This window comes from Uloborus diversus, chromosome 2 (assembly GCF_026930045.1).
Source record: "Uloborus diversus isolate 005 chromosome 2, Udiv.v.3.1, whole genome shotgun sequence".
Lineage (NCBI taxonomy): Eukaryota > Metazoa > Arthropoda > Arachnida > Araneae > Uloboridae > Uloborus > Uloborus diversus.
The window spans coordinates 206609878-206626762 of NC_072732.1; the positions used below are offsets into that span (position 1 = coordinate 206609878).

At 31.0% G+C, this 16885-nt stretch overlaps 1 protein-coding gene across 1 annotated transcript in view; it reads right to left on the bottom strand.

Annotated features, from left to right (window-relative positions):
* LOC129216254 (pre-mRNA-processing factor 6-like) overlaps nt 1-16885 on the bottom strand; it is a 59227-nt gene that overhangs the window by 20909 nt on the left and 21433 nt on the right. Inside the window, exons 9-15 of the mRNA XM_054850452.1 lie at nt 16262-16411; nt 12661-12755; nt 10716-10780; nt 8212-8339; nt 7153-7278; nt 5137-5598; nt 4059-4180 (exon numbers count right to left, since the gene is read on the bottom strand). Of these exons, the coding sequence (XP_054706427.1) occupies nt 4059-4180; nt 5137-5598; nt 7153-7278; nt 8212-8339; nt 10716-10780; nt 12661-12755; nt 16262-16411 (1148 nt within the window). The remainder of the gene's footprint in view (nt 1-4058; nt 4181-5136; nt 5599-7152; nt 7279-8211; nt 8340-10715; nt 10781-12660; nt 12756-16261; nt 16412-16885) is intronic.

Genomic DNA, 16885 nt, shown 5'->3' on the forward strand with positions numbered 1-16885 from the left:
TAAATGGCTATAACTTTGATCATATTCGAGTCACATGGTATTTGACCTTCATGTACACGCTTTAGTTTCTTATTTGGGCCTCTCAATGGGATAGATTTTTTTTTTTATGTAAACAACAGTGAATCACTGCTCTGCGCATATGATTTATGAGGTCTCAATTGCTCTTGCTTATATCTTTGCTTCTCTTTTTTTTACGAGTAATTGAAAGAGATATACATCTAGCTGAATAAATTATGGGGGAGGGAAGGAAGGTTAAAATATTTTCGCGTATGTGTTCCAGACTTTTGGGATTCCCCGTTCAATGAGAGTACAGGAATGAGTTCAAGAGGCCTGAAGTTTATGATTATTTTTGAATCCTTTCTGATATTGTTCTTCTGTATTTATTCTTTTTCATTTGGGGATGGGAAACTGCAATAAAAATGATTAGCGAAGTGAGTGAAAGGGAATGTTTTCGAGTGAATTATGAAGCAGTTTTGAAACTTGTCGCGTGGGAAATATAACTAGTTTAAATTCGTTGACCTAAGTTGTTTTAATCAAAATTACATAAGGAACATATTTTTTTGCTACATTTCTTTTTCTTTGATTCCACACTCACGATGTCAAACTCTAACTTTGTTTTTGTGCACATATCATTTAATTTTGTGCACATGGTTAAAGTTTTAGTATTCTACTTATTTCGTTCCTTCTAATAATGTAATAGTCTTTATATTAGTAATTAGTAATCAGTAGTACATTGTTTAAACAAAATTAAAATTTCAAGCCATTATTTTGAGATGCTGATTTTATATGAATATTTTTGTTCAGTTAGGCTTAACTGCTGTAAATGCTCGGGCCGATGGCGGCGTTCCATTTCACAACGTTCGGTCCCGTAGCTGCACTTCGTTTTCCGAGCGCTGGTCCTCAAGGGGTTAAAGATTATACCCGTTACGTATAATTAATTTAAGAAATAAAAATAAAATAATAAGTTGAAACAGAAATAAAATTCTGGGCATTAGTAATAGGTTTTGTTTAAGAAAAATGTCGACAAACAAATATGCAATTTTCCTGTCACTTTCTGTACAAGAAGAGTATAGTTAAAAAAATTTTGAAAAAAAAAAAATAGAACCGACTTCAAAATTGCTCTAAAAAGTGAAAAATAATTTTATTCTTTAAACACCATCGATAATGCTTTTAAACATAATTTTTGAAGTTGGCGCAAAAACAAAACGTAAAATCCAGTGTAACCATGCTTCGTTCATATTTTTTTTCAGAAAAGCATCCAAAATTACGAACGAAACATTTATATCGGTATTCAAATATGCTGTCATCAATGCATAATGTATGTGATAGTGAAAAAACTGGTCCTGGTTAAATTTACAGTTGTATTTGAGTTATGGCTGTGAATGATTTTATCTATCGTTTTTGCGCCAACTTCAAAAATTATGTTTAAAAGCATTATCGATGGTGTTTAAAGAATAAAATTATTTTTCACTTTTTAGAGCAATTTTGAAGTCGGTTCTATTTTTTTTTTCAAAATTTTTTTATTTCATTCTTTTTAGTGTAAATGTAGGTATTTCAGAAATAATAAGAAGTTACCATCACGAAACTTCACATTTTTTTCTTAAAAATGCTCCATACAAAAAAAAAAAAAGCATTGACACGCGTTAAACTTTAAGCGATTGGCACTAAAAACTTATCTTTGTTCCTCTCTGGAAATCATGCGTAGTTAATTTAATTATAACCATTTAAGTATTACGTTTTTCCTAACTAATTTACATTCCACAGCATCTAAGTTGCTCATGATGCAATCCTGTATTTTCTTACTTAGCCCCGATCATCTGTTATCGGCATGGATGATAACGATAAAAATACTACAGAGTAGTTGAGTCAAACCTAATGGTAGCATTGTGAAGGCTAAGCAGATCCTAATCACTGCATCACCTCGCTTCCAGGTTAGGTTTACCCCTACTATGGAGCAATAGCACTGAAGAAAGGAAGATTTTGATAATTCACATAGGGTTACTATAAATCAGCAGGGTTACTAAAATAAAATTATTTACGCCAAAAATGAGACGACAGCGCCAGATTCCCCATTATCGAAATATCCCTTGAAGAAATTTAATGCTTGCTTCAGAGAAGCCTTCATTCAAAATTATCATTACAATTACTATTAATGTTACTGTTATATGGCACCAAACTTTTATAACAGTGAGTTTCCTATTGTCGCGTAGATGAAGATAGCGAAGACAATGTGAAAGCCAAATGAAGCGAATACTCTTTAGTCTCAACTCGAGATCTTTATTCAGAACCACGAATGAACGTTACATCTCCTTATATACAACTTGAGAAAGTGCTGGAACTTTCCAGACTTGGAAAGATACAAAAATTAATAGAAGATTCGAGAAAATACGGGAAACAGTAGAAACGAAATTTTAGTAAAATTCACTTTGTCCTAGTCGGGATTTGAACCCGGGTCGCTCGTGTGGGAGGCGAGAATTCTACCACTGAACCACCGTTATCCACGGATGAAAAGTGCGAACTTCGCTACAAAATCATTTAATAGGGAAATTGCATAAAATTTACTGTTTTTTGCCCATAACGTTTTTTCTAAAGAACAAATATGGTCAAACAAAGTAATGGGACCTAAGTTGAGCCATCCCATATCCATTAAAAAAAGAATCATCAAAATCGCTTCACTAGGTGAGACGCTATGAGTGGACAAACAAAAAAAAAAAAAAACATACATACGGTATGAATTGATAACCGCCTCCTTTTTGAAGTCGGTTAAAAATGTAGTGTAGTTAAAATGAATCTGCTCTCCTCTTCTTTTTTCTCTTACTAGCTCCCTATGAAGCAGGGTTGGCAAAAACCCGGGTTTTTTTAAAAAAGCGCATGGACCCAGGGTTTTTTGGGTTTTTTTAAATAAAACCCAAAAAAACCCAACTAAAGCTGGGTTTTTTAAAAGAAATGTGGGTTTTTTTGTCTTTCTTTAGGGGAAAGGTGGGGTACTCGTAGTATATTGTAGCAAAAGTATATGGACAAAGCACAAAAATTGTCTTGATAAAAAAAGTTGAAAAATTCAGCGTTTTCTGAAGAAAGGTATAAAAGACGACAAAATTCAAGAATGGTGAAGTTTCAGATTTTTTTAGTTTCCATGATTACCAACAGTTAAGGCAAAGTTACTTCTCGAGTGATAAAATCTATTGTTCGTTTTTAATTACTACATTTTTTTTTTGCATTTTACTTTTATTGTATTTCATTTTGTTATGCAAAACTAATGTAGAACGTCAAAGTAGTTTAAATCCCTTTTTACTGAATTCAGCTTAATCAAGACATTTCTTTGAACTTTATGTTGACTGTTTCTATTTCTGTGTACAGAGTAAGAAATATTAAACTTTTTGTAAGATAATGAAAGTACTGTACATCCTATTCTGTTTTCTGTCCGACCGTTCGTAAAACCTGTTAATTTCTAAAAAATATACCTTGTGTTTATTCGAGATTTGTGACGTATTGGTTTGCAGAAAATATTTCATGCGAAAACCTTTCGGCTAGAGTAGTATCCTCTGTAACAATCTGCAAATATTGAGAAAATCTGACGTGACCGGACTTAGTCAAGATGATTTGAGTTCCTTATTGACCAGTTGAAGGAAAAAAGTTAAATATATTTATTTAAAATCTTTGAAGCATTTTTTAATGCCCTTAAGAGTTAAGAAATACTATTAAAGTTCAAAATTCATTTTTTATGTCCACTGCCTATTGTGAAGAAGAAATAAAAAAGAAGTTTAAATTGTAAAAGTATTTAAATTAATTATTTTTTAAAAAAAAGTTCTCAGAAAAATTTAAAAAACCCAAAAGTGGGCTAAATAATGGGTTTTTTTAAATGGGTTTTTTCAAAAAAAACCCATTGGGTCCAACCCAATTGGGTCCAATCCGGCCAACCCTGCTATGAAGACTAAAGGTAAATTAAATTTAAAAAAATAATAAAAAGTATATTTTCTTTAAAGAATTTTTAATTAGAAGATGCCAGGTTTATAAAGAATCACACATACATATAAATTAAAAATCAAAAACAAACAAACCTTGAACCATGATTCTTTTCAAAGTATGCAGCTCTTAGCCAAATGCTCTTCTTGCTCGGGAACATGGATAGAGCATGGGCATATATAGCTCTTGCACATTCATATGCTCCTTGTGTAGCACACTGCAAATAAATAAATCAGTTAAGATTCACAAGTATGTCAATTAAACATTTTATTACAGTGAAAAATAAAATAAAATGTAAAAAACAGGGGATGGTTAGTTTAGATTGATATAAATTTTTTCAAAAATATGCACACAATTTTCAACTCTTTTAACAACGTCCTCATTTTTTTGGAGCAATCACAAATTGCTTTTATTTTCCTTATCATAGTTACAAATTGTCTGTGATTTGATTTTATTCATATTTTTTTCCAGGACTTCTCTAAGCAGACTTGAAATATATAAAAAAGGGGGGTTTTGTGTAAAATAATGCTTTTTCAGGAAAAAAAAAGACACCCATATAGATGAACTTAAAAAGCAAGTCTTCATCTGAATACAAAATTTCCATATTACTGATTCCCGTCATTCAAGATTGATAAGAATAAAAATACATAATGTTATACGCTGCAAATAATCTTTATGATAAGTGCACTGGCAGATAACAGGTATAAAATCTTGATCTTTATTGCCATATCCTAATCACCACTTCTTTTCTCATGGATATGCGTCGTATTACCTACTCTAGAATATCAGCAGTCATAACATGACAGGTGCAAATTTCTTGGCCATTTCCATTCCATTTGTAGAGACAAAAAACCCAAAGAGTAGGGTCTTATCTCAATTCATGATTGCCAAAACATAATTAAATTCAAAATGGCAAAATTCAAATGATTTTTATTCTTTTTTTTAACGACAGATTAAAGAGCTGAAGAATTCAGCTTTTCATTCAACTTACAACTACATTTTACCATATTTAAAGAAAAATAGTATTATTCATATTTTTATTAGATGGCACAAATTAATATTTATTATAAATATCCTTGCCATCAGTAAAATTAATCAGTTAAACAGATAAATTTGAAATAAAGAAAACATTTTAAAAAACAGCCAAGATCATAAAACAGAAATAGGACTTACTGTATCAGCATCTTCCATCCATGCATGCTTCCTGTCTTCATCTTCAACACCAATTCCAATAACAGTTCTTACAATAGCTTGACAAGTGAGCACTGATTCAGCCTTTTCACATTCAACAGCATCATTGAGCCACTGCTCGCGGTTGATTTCCACGCCATTGGCACGCAGAGAAGTCACGGCACGATCAACAATTTTTTCCACCATCCTACTATTTCCATTTGCTTCTTCTAATTTCGCTGCAGTTATCCAGATCAGGCGATCTGTGGGAATGTTCTCACGTGCTTTGTTTAGAACTTTACGAGCATTTTCATAGGTCTCCAATCTCGCCAATGCAAGCCAAAGGTCCGTATTGGTCGGACAGCACTCGACAGCCCTGCTCAACAGAATTCTGGCATCTTCAGCATCCTCTAATTCAACAGCAGCTTTCCACAAGCGAACAGAATTTGGAATGTGACCTAAAGCCTAAATATAAAAAAGGCAGTGTTTTAATGAGAAAATACTGTTGCATAATTTTTTACACAAGTCAGTTAGATAAAATTTATGCATGGAATACAAACAAAATTATGTTTACTTTCTAAGAGCCAAGGCTCCCAACAGATTTTTAGTTAGTCCCTTGGGAAAAAGGGACCTGAATTCTAAGAAAAAGGACAAAAAAAGGACCTTAATTTTAACCATTAAAGGCTAAAATTAGGGATGCAGATTAATTGGTAGTGATTGGTTACTTTGACAATTTTTACTAATAATAAAGCTGAAGGTCTGTCTGGATCTCTGTGATGCTCATAGCGCCTAGACTGTTCGGCCGATTTTCATGAAATTTGGCACAAAATTAGTTTGTAGCATGGGGGTGTGCATCTCAAAGCGATTTTTCGAAAATTCGATTTTGTTCTTTTTCTATTCCAATTTTAAGAACATTTTCCTGAGCTAAATTATCATAAGGTGGATGAGTAAATTACCAAGTTATCATAACGTGGATCCATAACATGGGCAAACCATTGGCGAGAAATTCACCATACACTATTTGTAAATATACAGGCGAACCAAAAGACCTTTCAGTTTTCTACTACGGGCAAAGCCGTGTGGGTACCATTGCTCAATAAATTGCCAATTTTAGTCAACTAATCAGCTTTAAAAAAAAAATTCCTAACATTACCGTTTCTTTGAACTACGAACTGTAAACCAATTTTAGCCAATTAATTGGCTAAAAACATATTTTTTAAAACCAAAATTACTTTTGCTCAAACTATACTGAATGAATTTATTACACTTTACTAATAATTTTGAACTGTAGCAGTTGTGCTCACCTTTGATTCAAAACTTATAAATTACCGTACTTGGAGTGCAAAAAACACATTCATATTTTTTAGCAAAAAAATATACAAATGGATGAAAGAGGCTACAGGAAAATTTTTTACATGAAACACAAATTTAGAAGAAAAAAAGGAAAAGGGACCAGATTTTGGAAGAAAAAAACTACTTCTGAGGACTTGGAATTAAAACAGGGATTTTTAGAGAAAAAAAAAGGAGTCCTGTGAGTGCGTGCTTCAACACATTTCAAGGAAATCTTTCATTAACGCAAAAATTGTGAGCTTAACTATTTAAGTGAAGTTATTTAAGTCAATTAGCACAAGCTTCACTTCAAGTACATATACCAAAGCTCACAATTGCATTGATAACAAGGTTCTATGCCATTCATGTTGCAATATTTATCTGAAATAACTTTCAAACCTTTTTCTTTTTCTTTTCTTTTTTTTTTTTTTTTTTTTTTTTTTGTTGAATAATAGTACGATTCTCAATAAATTAATCAAACAGATTTCTAAATATAAAATCAAGCTTGCTTCCAAAATGTTGGAAAAGTTTAGTAATACAGCAACATACTCATATAAGCATAACAATATTTAAATTTGGTTAAAATCCATGCTATTTCTGACATTAGCTTGAATTTTCAATCATATATAAATTAAATTTGCATCAGAAAGATGTAAAATCTACAAATACCAAATAATTTTAAAATCTTACCTTTTTGAACACTTTTTTCTTTGATTTTAGTTCTGTTTCCAAATCTGCAGCTTTGATCCAAGCCCTGACTGAGAGGGGTATATGGCGAAGTGCTTGAGAGATCACACCTTTAGCTAAATCCGAAGGCTATAAGAGAAAAACAGAAACTGTCAGAGAGAGAGAGAGGCATATTTTAATTTGTTTTGTTCAGCATAAACAGCGAAATATCAGTAGGTAGGAAAGGGAGAAGGCATAAAATAACTTTAGACATCCATTTTAATCAAAAGAAAGTCTTTTTGCTCTTATCAGAGAAAATATTAACTGCTTATAACTTGTATTCATTCTCTACAAAGATGTTGATAAAAGTCAACTAAACATAAGAAATGCTATATTAGTTTTTTTTTTTTTTTTTTAATCATGGCTATATTGTAGAAATACAATCATATGAAAACAATTTTGCACAATGAAATATTTATAAAATGTTTTGATAATTAGTAAATACTTTAATTTCAACTTTCCTTCTAATTCCATCTTTTTCTCTAATAATTTCTAACTTTAATTCTATCAAGCATTATAACAGAATATGAAAATTTCAGGAAATAATTGAAGATCATTTTACATGAATTGAATACAACAATAAATGAAATCTACACATAATTGTAATAACACTAGTGGAACTTTCACATTCAAAAAAAGGTACTTAGCAACACAAAAATGAAATGTTTGTTTTATCATAAAATAGAGATGTTAAGCAAAAAAGGGATCTTAAAAACACATTAACAAAATGTATAAATATTATATCTCAATTATGGCCACCTAGAAAACAAAATTAAAAGAAAATTATGCAGAAAAAATTTGAATAAATATTTTATAAAATAAATAATAGTAGCAAAAGGAAAGGCAGTACATTACTAAATGTTTTTGAAATGGTTAAGATTATTACTTACAAAAGATCAAATAAATCATTGCCTTTGCAATAAAAAGCATTTACTAACTAAAAAGCTTAATTTGTACATTTGAAGTTCAAACCTAAATTCAAACCAGTTGTAAACTAAGCAGAAGTTTGTATTATGAAATAACCTGTAAGCGTGCTGCTTCCAACCAGACATCCTCTGATTTGGGGCACATTTCACATCCTTTCATGATTAGATTTCTAGCCGTCTGCAGTTTTCCTGTGACTTCCTCCAGGCGGGCAGATGCAATCCAAGCTATTGAACGTACAAAATGAGTATTCAATGCAATAATTTAATGCAAAATAAAAATGAAACAGTCCAAGCCATTAAAAAATTATAATGAATAAAATAAACAATCAAAACAAAATTGAAGAAATCCAAGATATGATAACACAGCAATGAACAAATTAAACAAGCAAAGCAATACTTTAATGATAAACAACAAGGAAACAAGCGAAGTTAGGAAAAACTTTTGATGAATGAAATGCAAAATCAAAGCAGTACTTTACATAAAATAACTAGTATGCTGTGGCCATCACGAAACTTTCTTCTATATTTTTCTTTTTTTTCTGATCCTTCCCCATGCTTGACGAGGAAGCAATAAAAACAAAATTACACATGCAAAAACTTGACGACCATCCCAATGTCTGAATTATAATAAGAGCAAAGCAAAGAGCGAAAATTGAAAGTTATTTTAAAAGCCTTGCATGAACTAATTACAAATATTTTATTTGTTAACAAACATAAGATGGCAACAGTTAAAAATTTTAAATCATTGAGATAATATTTCCAATCATTTCCATACAATTAAAATCACGAGAAATACGCAGACGACAATCTATTACGATTTATCTTTCTTATTGTTGCATTATTGAAGCTATTTTTATTCAAAAAAAAATCAACACCTCTTGATGCGATTGGCATCAAAATTGAACCAAAGCCTGTTTACATATGGCTTCACATATATTCCAAATTTCAACCAGAATGTAGCATTACTTCTTGAGATAGGGCACTCACAATGGAAAAAAAGAACGGGCGATTGCGCTACCCCCCCTTTTTAGCTGTAGACACCAAAATAAAATCAGCTCTTATACCCACTAAGGGCTATTTGCCGATAAATTTTTCTTTCATTCCGTTCATTATTTCTTGAGATACAGCAGTCACAATTGACGACAAAAAACGTTCTATAGCTCAACCCCCCTTTGAGTTATTGACACCAAAATTGAATCAGCACCTGTTCCTGTTAATGGCAACATATGGACCAAATTTTGTTTGATTCCGCCAGTTACTTCCTGAGGAATAGCAAGCACGAGTAACTCAAAAAACGTCCCATTGCTTCACCCCCTTGGAGGAATTCACGCCAAAAACCAATGGGCACAAGTTCACATAGGGGCACATATGTGTACCAAATTTTGTTCGATTTCATGCGGTAGTTTTTGCTGTAGAGCGGCCACAAAAAACTGGTCACACACAGACGTGACACACATACACACACACACATACACACAGACAGACATTTTCCAAAAATAGTCGAAATGGACTCAGCACACCTCAAAACGTTCGAATCCTTCGAAATTCGAAAATTTGCACAAATCCAATACTTTCTTCTATATATTAGACATAGAAGAAAGTAAAAATGAAGCAATTGAAGCTATGATAAATTAATAATCAATAAAATGATCAAATAAAGCAGTGTTTTAATGCAGAACAAAAAGTGTGTGAAGAAAAAGGAATCACAAACTCAAATTGCAAAATAAATGAACTATGTTAAGCAATAATGTAGCACATATTATCAAAAATTAATTAATATGCATTAACGGTTGGCAAACATGAAAAGAATAACTTAATAGACATTGTGATGAGAACTAACTATATTGATCAATACATGAAAATCATAAATTGATTGTCAACATATTTCTTTTTTTTCCAGTCATTCCTTAAGGGGCTATCCATAAACCATGACTTTTTTCAAATTTTTTACTCCCCCCCCCCTCTTTTGTTACAAAGTGTCCCACTTCATCTTACCAACCCTGCTCCCTGCTGTCTAATGTCACGCTATTTTTCATAAATAAAAAAAAATTGCCTAATGCCACACTTTTTGTTACCCCCTGCCATTCCAAACTGTCAATTTCTTGACCCCCCCCCCCCACCTTCAAAGTGTGACATCATTACTGGACAGCTCCTTACTTTATATCTATCAGTAAAAAAAAAGAAATTAACCAATATCTAAAATAAATAGTTCACATGTCCTCCTTTGCTCATGTTCCAAACATTTATTTTTAAGTTTAAACAAAAATGATTGGAGGAAAAGGCTCCAAAAGCGAAAAAACATTGTCAAAAGAAGCTTATAATACTTGATACTTCTACCATATTTGCCGAAAATTTCTTTTTCTAAACTCTTTTTTATATTAGTTGTATACCTAAATGTTTGTATTTTACACTAATCTGAATATTAAAACTTTGCAAGCTTAAAAGAATTAAGAATGGCAAATAAACATTTTTAAAAGTAACGTCCATATTTTTAGTTTCATTATTTTTCTACAATACTGTTTCTTTATTATTGGCACCAAATTATTCACTTAAATGAAAGCAATTTTGAATACAGGAACAATCTTGTTAAATATCACAAACCTGGGGGATGATTTGGATTTGTCTCTCTTACACTTTTCAGCAACAGTCTAGCCTTTTTGATGTCACTGAAAAGAGTTAAAAAAAATTATGAACACTTGAAGTATTTTATTTTATGAGTTTAAACACATTGTCGCCTTGGAATAACAGTAAGATATTATGCTGTTGCTTTGAGGCAACGATATATCAAACAAAAATTTTCAAAAATTGTTTAATCAGTTTTTAAACAATTACTATGTTGAAATTTACAATAATACATTGATAAGAAATATAGAAAACGAAAAAAGAAAGTTATGAAAGGAAAAGCAACTCTAAAACTTAGGATCACTAAAACTGCTTTAGGAATTCTTCCGTACACATACAATACAACAATACCAGCCATTCCACGGAAAAACCATTCCATATTTTTGAAACATGAGACCAACATTATCCACACAGGATTATAAACTACATTATTTTCATACAAAAATTTGTACATATAGAAATATTTTGCTTTGAATTTTCACTCAATTTTGCATAAAATACAGCGACCACCTATTTCTGCCTTAGCCCTGGCTTAGGGCGGTAACTTACTGCAAAATAGTTCAATTTTGGTTTAGTATTCAAGAAAAATAACTTCATAAATTGCATTCATGTCATTTTTGTTTACATGATTGAGCATATTTTTAGAAAACTCAATAATGTAGCTATAAATTAATCAATAATTGATCTCAATTATTATGATTAATTTTATGATTTGGTTAATGTTGAAAAATGAAATTTTTTTGACTGTCAACACACACAAACCTCAAGAAATCCAATCAGGAATAATTTGAATAACTCTTCAACATAAAGATTAGCTTGTGAGTCACTAAAACTTCAATAATTGAAAAATTGACACAATTGCCAAATTTGTGAGATAATCTAGTTTTTCTGGATACAATATTTTATGCGTTTCTTATTATTAGGCATTCAGGTTTCAATTCCTTATTTATATGCAGTCAAACCTTGTTGACACAACATCCAGATTTCATGAAACTCTAGATGTAACAATGCTTTTTCAAAGTCTCAAACTAATGGCATATAATTAAAGCAATCTCTGGTTACTTGGACACTTTAAGTTGTTCCGACAGAATCTAGTTTTTCTTTACAATTGAAATATTTTCAGTTAAATAAGGAAAACATCTGGAATAGTTTACAGTAGGAAATTCTGACAAGCGATAACTAAACTGAGTAATGTCTTGTGTTATTAGACCTCATGTATGTGTTATTAGATCTCATTAATGTGTTATTACACCTCATTTATGTGCATGACAACATTTTCAACAAAGTAATGAAAATTGCGGACTCTTTGAGGTTTCCGCAGTTTATTTTTATAAAAAAAACTCTAGGTTAATGAATGTTGACTAACTTATTCATTATTAATAGTTTATTTGTACTATAAAGAATCCTGATTCAATAAACAAAAAATGCTTACAATAGCCAAGTAACATTATCAAACTTTTAGTTAAGTTAAAACAAATGTCAAACAGAATTACAAACTCAGTAAATGTTATAAGTTTTTACAAATGCTTTGAAAAATCTGCAATTTACAACTGATTTTTTTTTTTTTTTTGGGTCCCTGCTATTGTGTTGTGAGAAAACTTATTTACTTTACTTCACAAGCAATTTAATTCATTCAAAACTCTCTTTTAACACTTCTTTTACTCTTTTTATCACTTTTGAACATTTTCCGTAGCAGAATGAAATGTTCTTTGGAGAATTTTAACATGATCGAGCATTTTGTTAGAAAACTTAATTGATTCAAAGGCTCTTTGCTTAGAGATATTTTAGCTCTAAAGAAATGTTTGCTTCATTCAAATTCAGTGTTTTAATATTTCAGATGTTTAGTAAATGTATTCACATTTGTTAAAAGCAGTTTCTTGCTAAAAGAAATGAAATTTAAAGCACTGAACAATAAATGACTTACCTAATATCGGCACCATGCATTGGTATCATAGACTGCAAATCAGTAAGATAACCTTTCGGATCAATTACAGTCTGACCACTAACAGAATCAGAAACCTAAATTGAAACAGACAATTACAAAAAGAAAAAAAAAACTTATAAAGGAAAAACACAAGTAAATCCACCAAGTTTTTACAGTTCATAAAAACAAAGAAAGCTGTGTTCCACTGGTGCAGAAACAGCAAATGATAAAATCAAATTTATAAAAGATCGAATTTAGAAAATTTTTGCAGGGATGAGCTTTGAAATGAAAATACCCTAATATCAATGCATTTATTTTTAATATCAGCAGTGCTTACAAGAAGTAAATCATACAGCATTACAAAAGATTGTAGGCATCAGACCCCTTTAATTCAAAAATTGGAGGAGAAACATTTACCATTTGTGCAAATAGGTGATAAAAACAATATTTAAAGCTCAAATATCAAAAGACCAGAGAGTATATTTATTTCAGGATAACAAAGAAACTTTACCTTCAATGCAGAAAACATTTTCACTTTCTCGACAATAAGCATCAATCATCCTGCTCAAAATATGTTTTATTTTCCAGCTGACATTATTAGATTAGAAATGATTACTTGCATTCGACATTGCTGAGTAAGTGACTTAAAAAATATTTAAAAGGAAAAGAAAGATCCAAAAATTGAAACTACCATTTTATAAACAATAAATGCTTTTATCCTTGTAAGGAAACCATGAGAGCAATCTTATGATGCACAAAATTACACAATATGTTGCAGACATAGACTGAAAGCTGCAAAAAATTCTGAAAAAGATGGGAATTTTTTTAATAAAAAATAGCTTTGCCCCATAAGTTTTCAAACAAATAGGAAGATTGAATACGGAACTTAATACTTAAGAAATAAAAACTTTTTTCTACAAAAAGTGTTTCAAAATAGATAAATAAATAAACACACTGAAGAATTAGAATGATTGCTTTTTTAACAAACTATCTCATTCTAATAAACACAAAACTGCAGTCCTCGGCTGGAATGACTGAGCTGGTGGAATATTTCATGTATCTCATTTTATTCAAAAATAATTTATTTTTATACATAGGTGATGAATAGTAGTTTTCTCTTTAGTATAATCAGAAAATACATTTTTTTTTTTTTTTTGAAAAAATCTCAGGTTTCACACATTTAGGGGAATGTGGGGGGCAAAGTGAAAAATGATATTTTTCAAATGAAATATTTCCAACTCGACTGTGAAAAACATTTTTGAGCAAACTACTGAGTAGATAAAAGGATAATTGAATAAATGAAAAGATGATGAAACAATAAACTAATAAATAAATATATGAGGGAAAATAAATGAGAAAATTAAAATAGCGAATGAATGTGAAAATAAATGAATGAATGAAAATTATTAAATGAAGGAATGAAAATAAATTAGTTAATAAATGAATAATTAAGTGACTTAGTAAATGACTGAATGAGTAAGTAAAATTAACTAATTTCACTTTGCTCTGTATGCACTTGAATAGTTGTGAAAAATATTAAAAATACAAATAAGCTAAATATTAACTAAATAAATATTGCACTGAATGTTAGAAGGTTTCAATTAATATTTTAAAATGTTAAAAACAAAAACTTTAGCACTTGAAAATATCAAAATCATTTTCGACTTAAAACAAAATATTACAATTTGAGTATCAATTTTTGGAAACTGCTTGCATTATCATATGCTTTGATTTCAGAAATTTGTTTCTTGAGTGGAATAGACTCTACATGTGTTACTACATAGTTAAATATTGTTAGGCAGATGGTGCTAAAAGTAGAGCAAATATTTCCCAATTTCACTTTGACTTACATTCCCTATCTATGGGAGATTCCAAGCAATCCCCCCATTGTTTAATTTTTTTTGACTTTGAATTTAGATTCACAAAGAGACTGAAAATCGTGGCCACTCAAAAACATCCCTGTGTAAACATGGTTTTCAAGATAGTAAGTAAACATTTTTTTTCAATGTAAAAAAGTGCTTTGAGAATCAGCTTTGAGATACAAACTTAAATTTATCTGTTTACATCCCAATTATGTTACAATATTGAAAACTAGAAACAGGTGTCAACAAAATACTTTGTAATTTTGTGTTTCATAACAATGTCCTCTCCCATTTATCAATTTACTTTTTTACCTCTTAGTGGGAATAAAACTAAAGATACAGTAAAATAATAATAGACCCACAAGATTTTTTACGGACATAGGCAAGATTTTCTTTTTAGAAACAGCACTAATTTAATAAATTTTTCGGTTAAAAACTACCTCTTCTGATCACAGACTGACAAAATTTATAAAATCTCAGGAGACAAGCCAGTAAAAATCATAGGATCATCCAGACAAATTATTTCTCAGAGTTAATAAGAAAATCCAGTGTAACATGGCAGCTGAAAGATTCTTGTTCTGAAAGAATTAATCAACAAGTTTTTGTTATTTTTTCAGTCGTCCCAGATACCTGGCACCTGGGATTTATTTGACTCTGCTATGTTGCTAATTTGTTCTTGAACACTGATTAGTGAAATACGCCAATAATCAATATTTTTACTCTTCATTTAAAAAAAGAAAAAAATTCACTAATAAAATTTTTCTGAAGATAAGTCAAATCTCTTTCCTTCCTTTCAAATAGAAAGGAAAGTTCGAAGCTAGATACCAATTATTTTCAAGGACTGAGTGGCCCAGTCGCTTAGGCACAAAGCTTGTGAATGAAAGGTCACATATTTGATACTGGCTGGTTGAAGATACTCTACATGTCAATTAAGACTAATGCACATTAAGTCTGTCATGATCACAAAGTCATCCCAGTGTCCATTACAGATGAGACGAGTTCAGCTCAAGCCCAACAGTCTGAGCCCGTAACAGGCTCTAGAACCGAAAATAGGTTTCGGGCTCGGACTCAAGCAAAGATATTCAATCGTCAATCTCCAAACAAATTCAAAGCAAATAAACAATTTCCTATTGTGAGAAAATGAAAGGAACACTTAAATCAGTTCAATCAATGTGAAAATTTAACTAAAAAAAGAAATTAACGCCTTTTTATAGTGCTTTTTTTTTTTTTTTGCAATTACTATTACAATATGTCATACAGTAATGAATTTAAAGTGGAGCATTTTGAGAAAATTTAGAAACTTCTGTTAACGAAGAACATTTGACATAACAATTTTCATTAACAGAGAGATCATGTCAGACTGTAGAAGGTTGTTTTTGATACAAGAAAGTTTCTTTCGGGCTCAGGCAGGCTCGGATTTTGGTCAAAGACAATATCACCCGGGTTCGGTTAAATTTTCAGGCTCGGGCGGGCCCGGGCTCTCAAAAATGACCCCGAACTCATCTCTAGTGTCCATTACAAAGCATCTCTGTTGTTGGTCCTGGTTTTGTTCAAAAACATTGAAGTGTTGGTAGATGGTGGTTCCTTGCATGTTATTTGAAATATGTTGAACTTCCAACACAGTGGTGCTTATTAAACGGAGGCTGCACTCTTCTGCATTAAATTGGGTAGTAATATATACCACTTGAGCTCAGTTAGCAGATAAAGTTAGAACAATAACACAGAAAACCTTTACATACTTGATTCAGTTTTATGTCCATGAGAGCATTTCTGGCCTGCCCAATTTTTCTGAGATCCAAATCCATGCTAGAAGTGGCCCAACCAGGGGTCATTATACCACCAGGAGTATTAGCACCAGGATAAGGAGTCATCAATCCACCACCATAGCCCTGCAATAAAAAGAAATGAAAAAATCATATTGCTCTTAGAAGAAGATGTTATTAATCAACTCGTGATTTTTAAACATCAAGGGTGTCATTTAGTGATGTAAAATACCCAAGTATTAATTTTTAGCGGTAAATACCCAGGGTAAAATACCCAGGTAAATACCCAAAATGGGTATTTACCCATTAGTGGGTATTAGTATTAAATGGGTATTAATGGGTAATACCCGAGTAAATACCCAAAATGGGTATTTACCCGGGTATTTATTTCAAAAATTTATATTCAACTAAAATGCTTTTCTGTATGTATTCCACTATGTATATATGTAACCAACCATATACAAAACAATAAATTTTTACCCAAAAGTTGTATTTTGATCACATTTCAAGAATCATTGTGTGAAACAACTTGGCAATCTAATATGATATTCACATTAAATGTGTTGGATATGCCAAAGTAATGTTGATAGCTAAATTTCA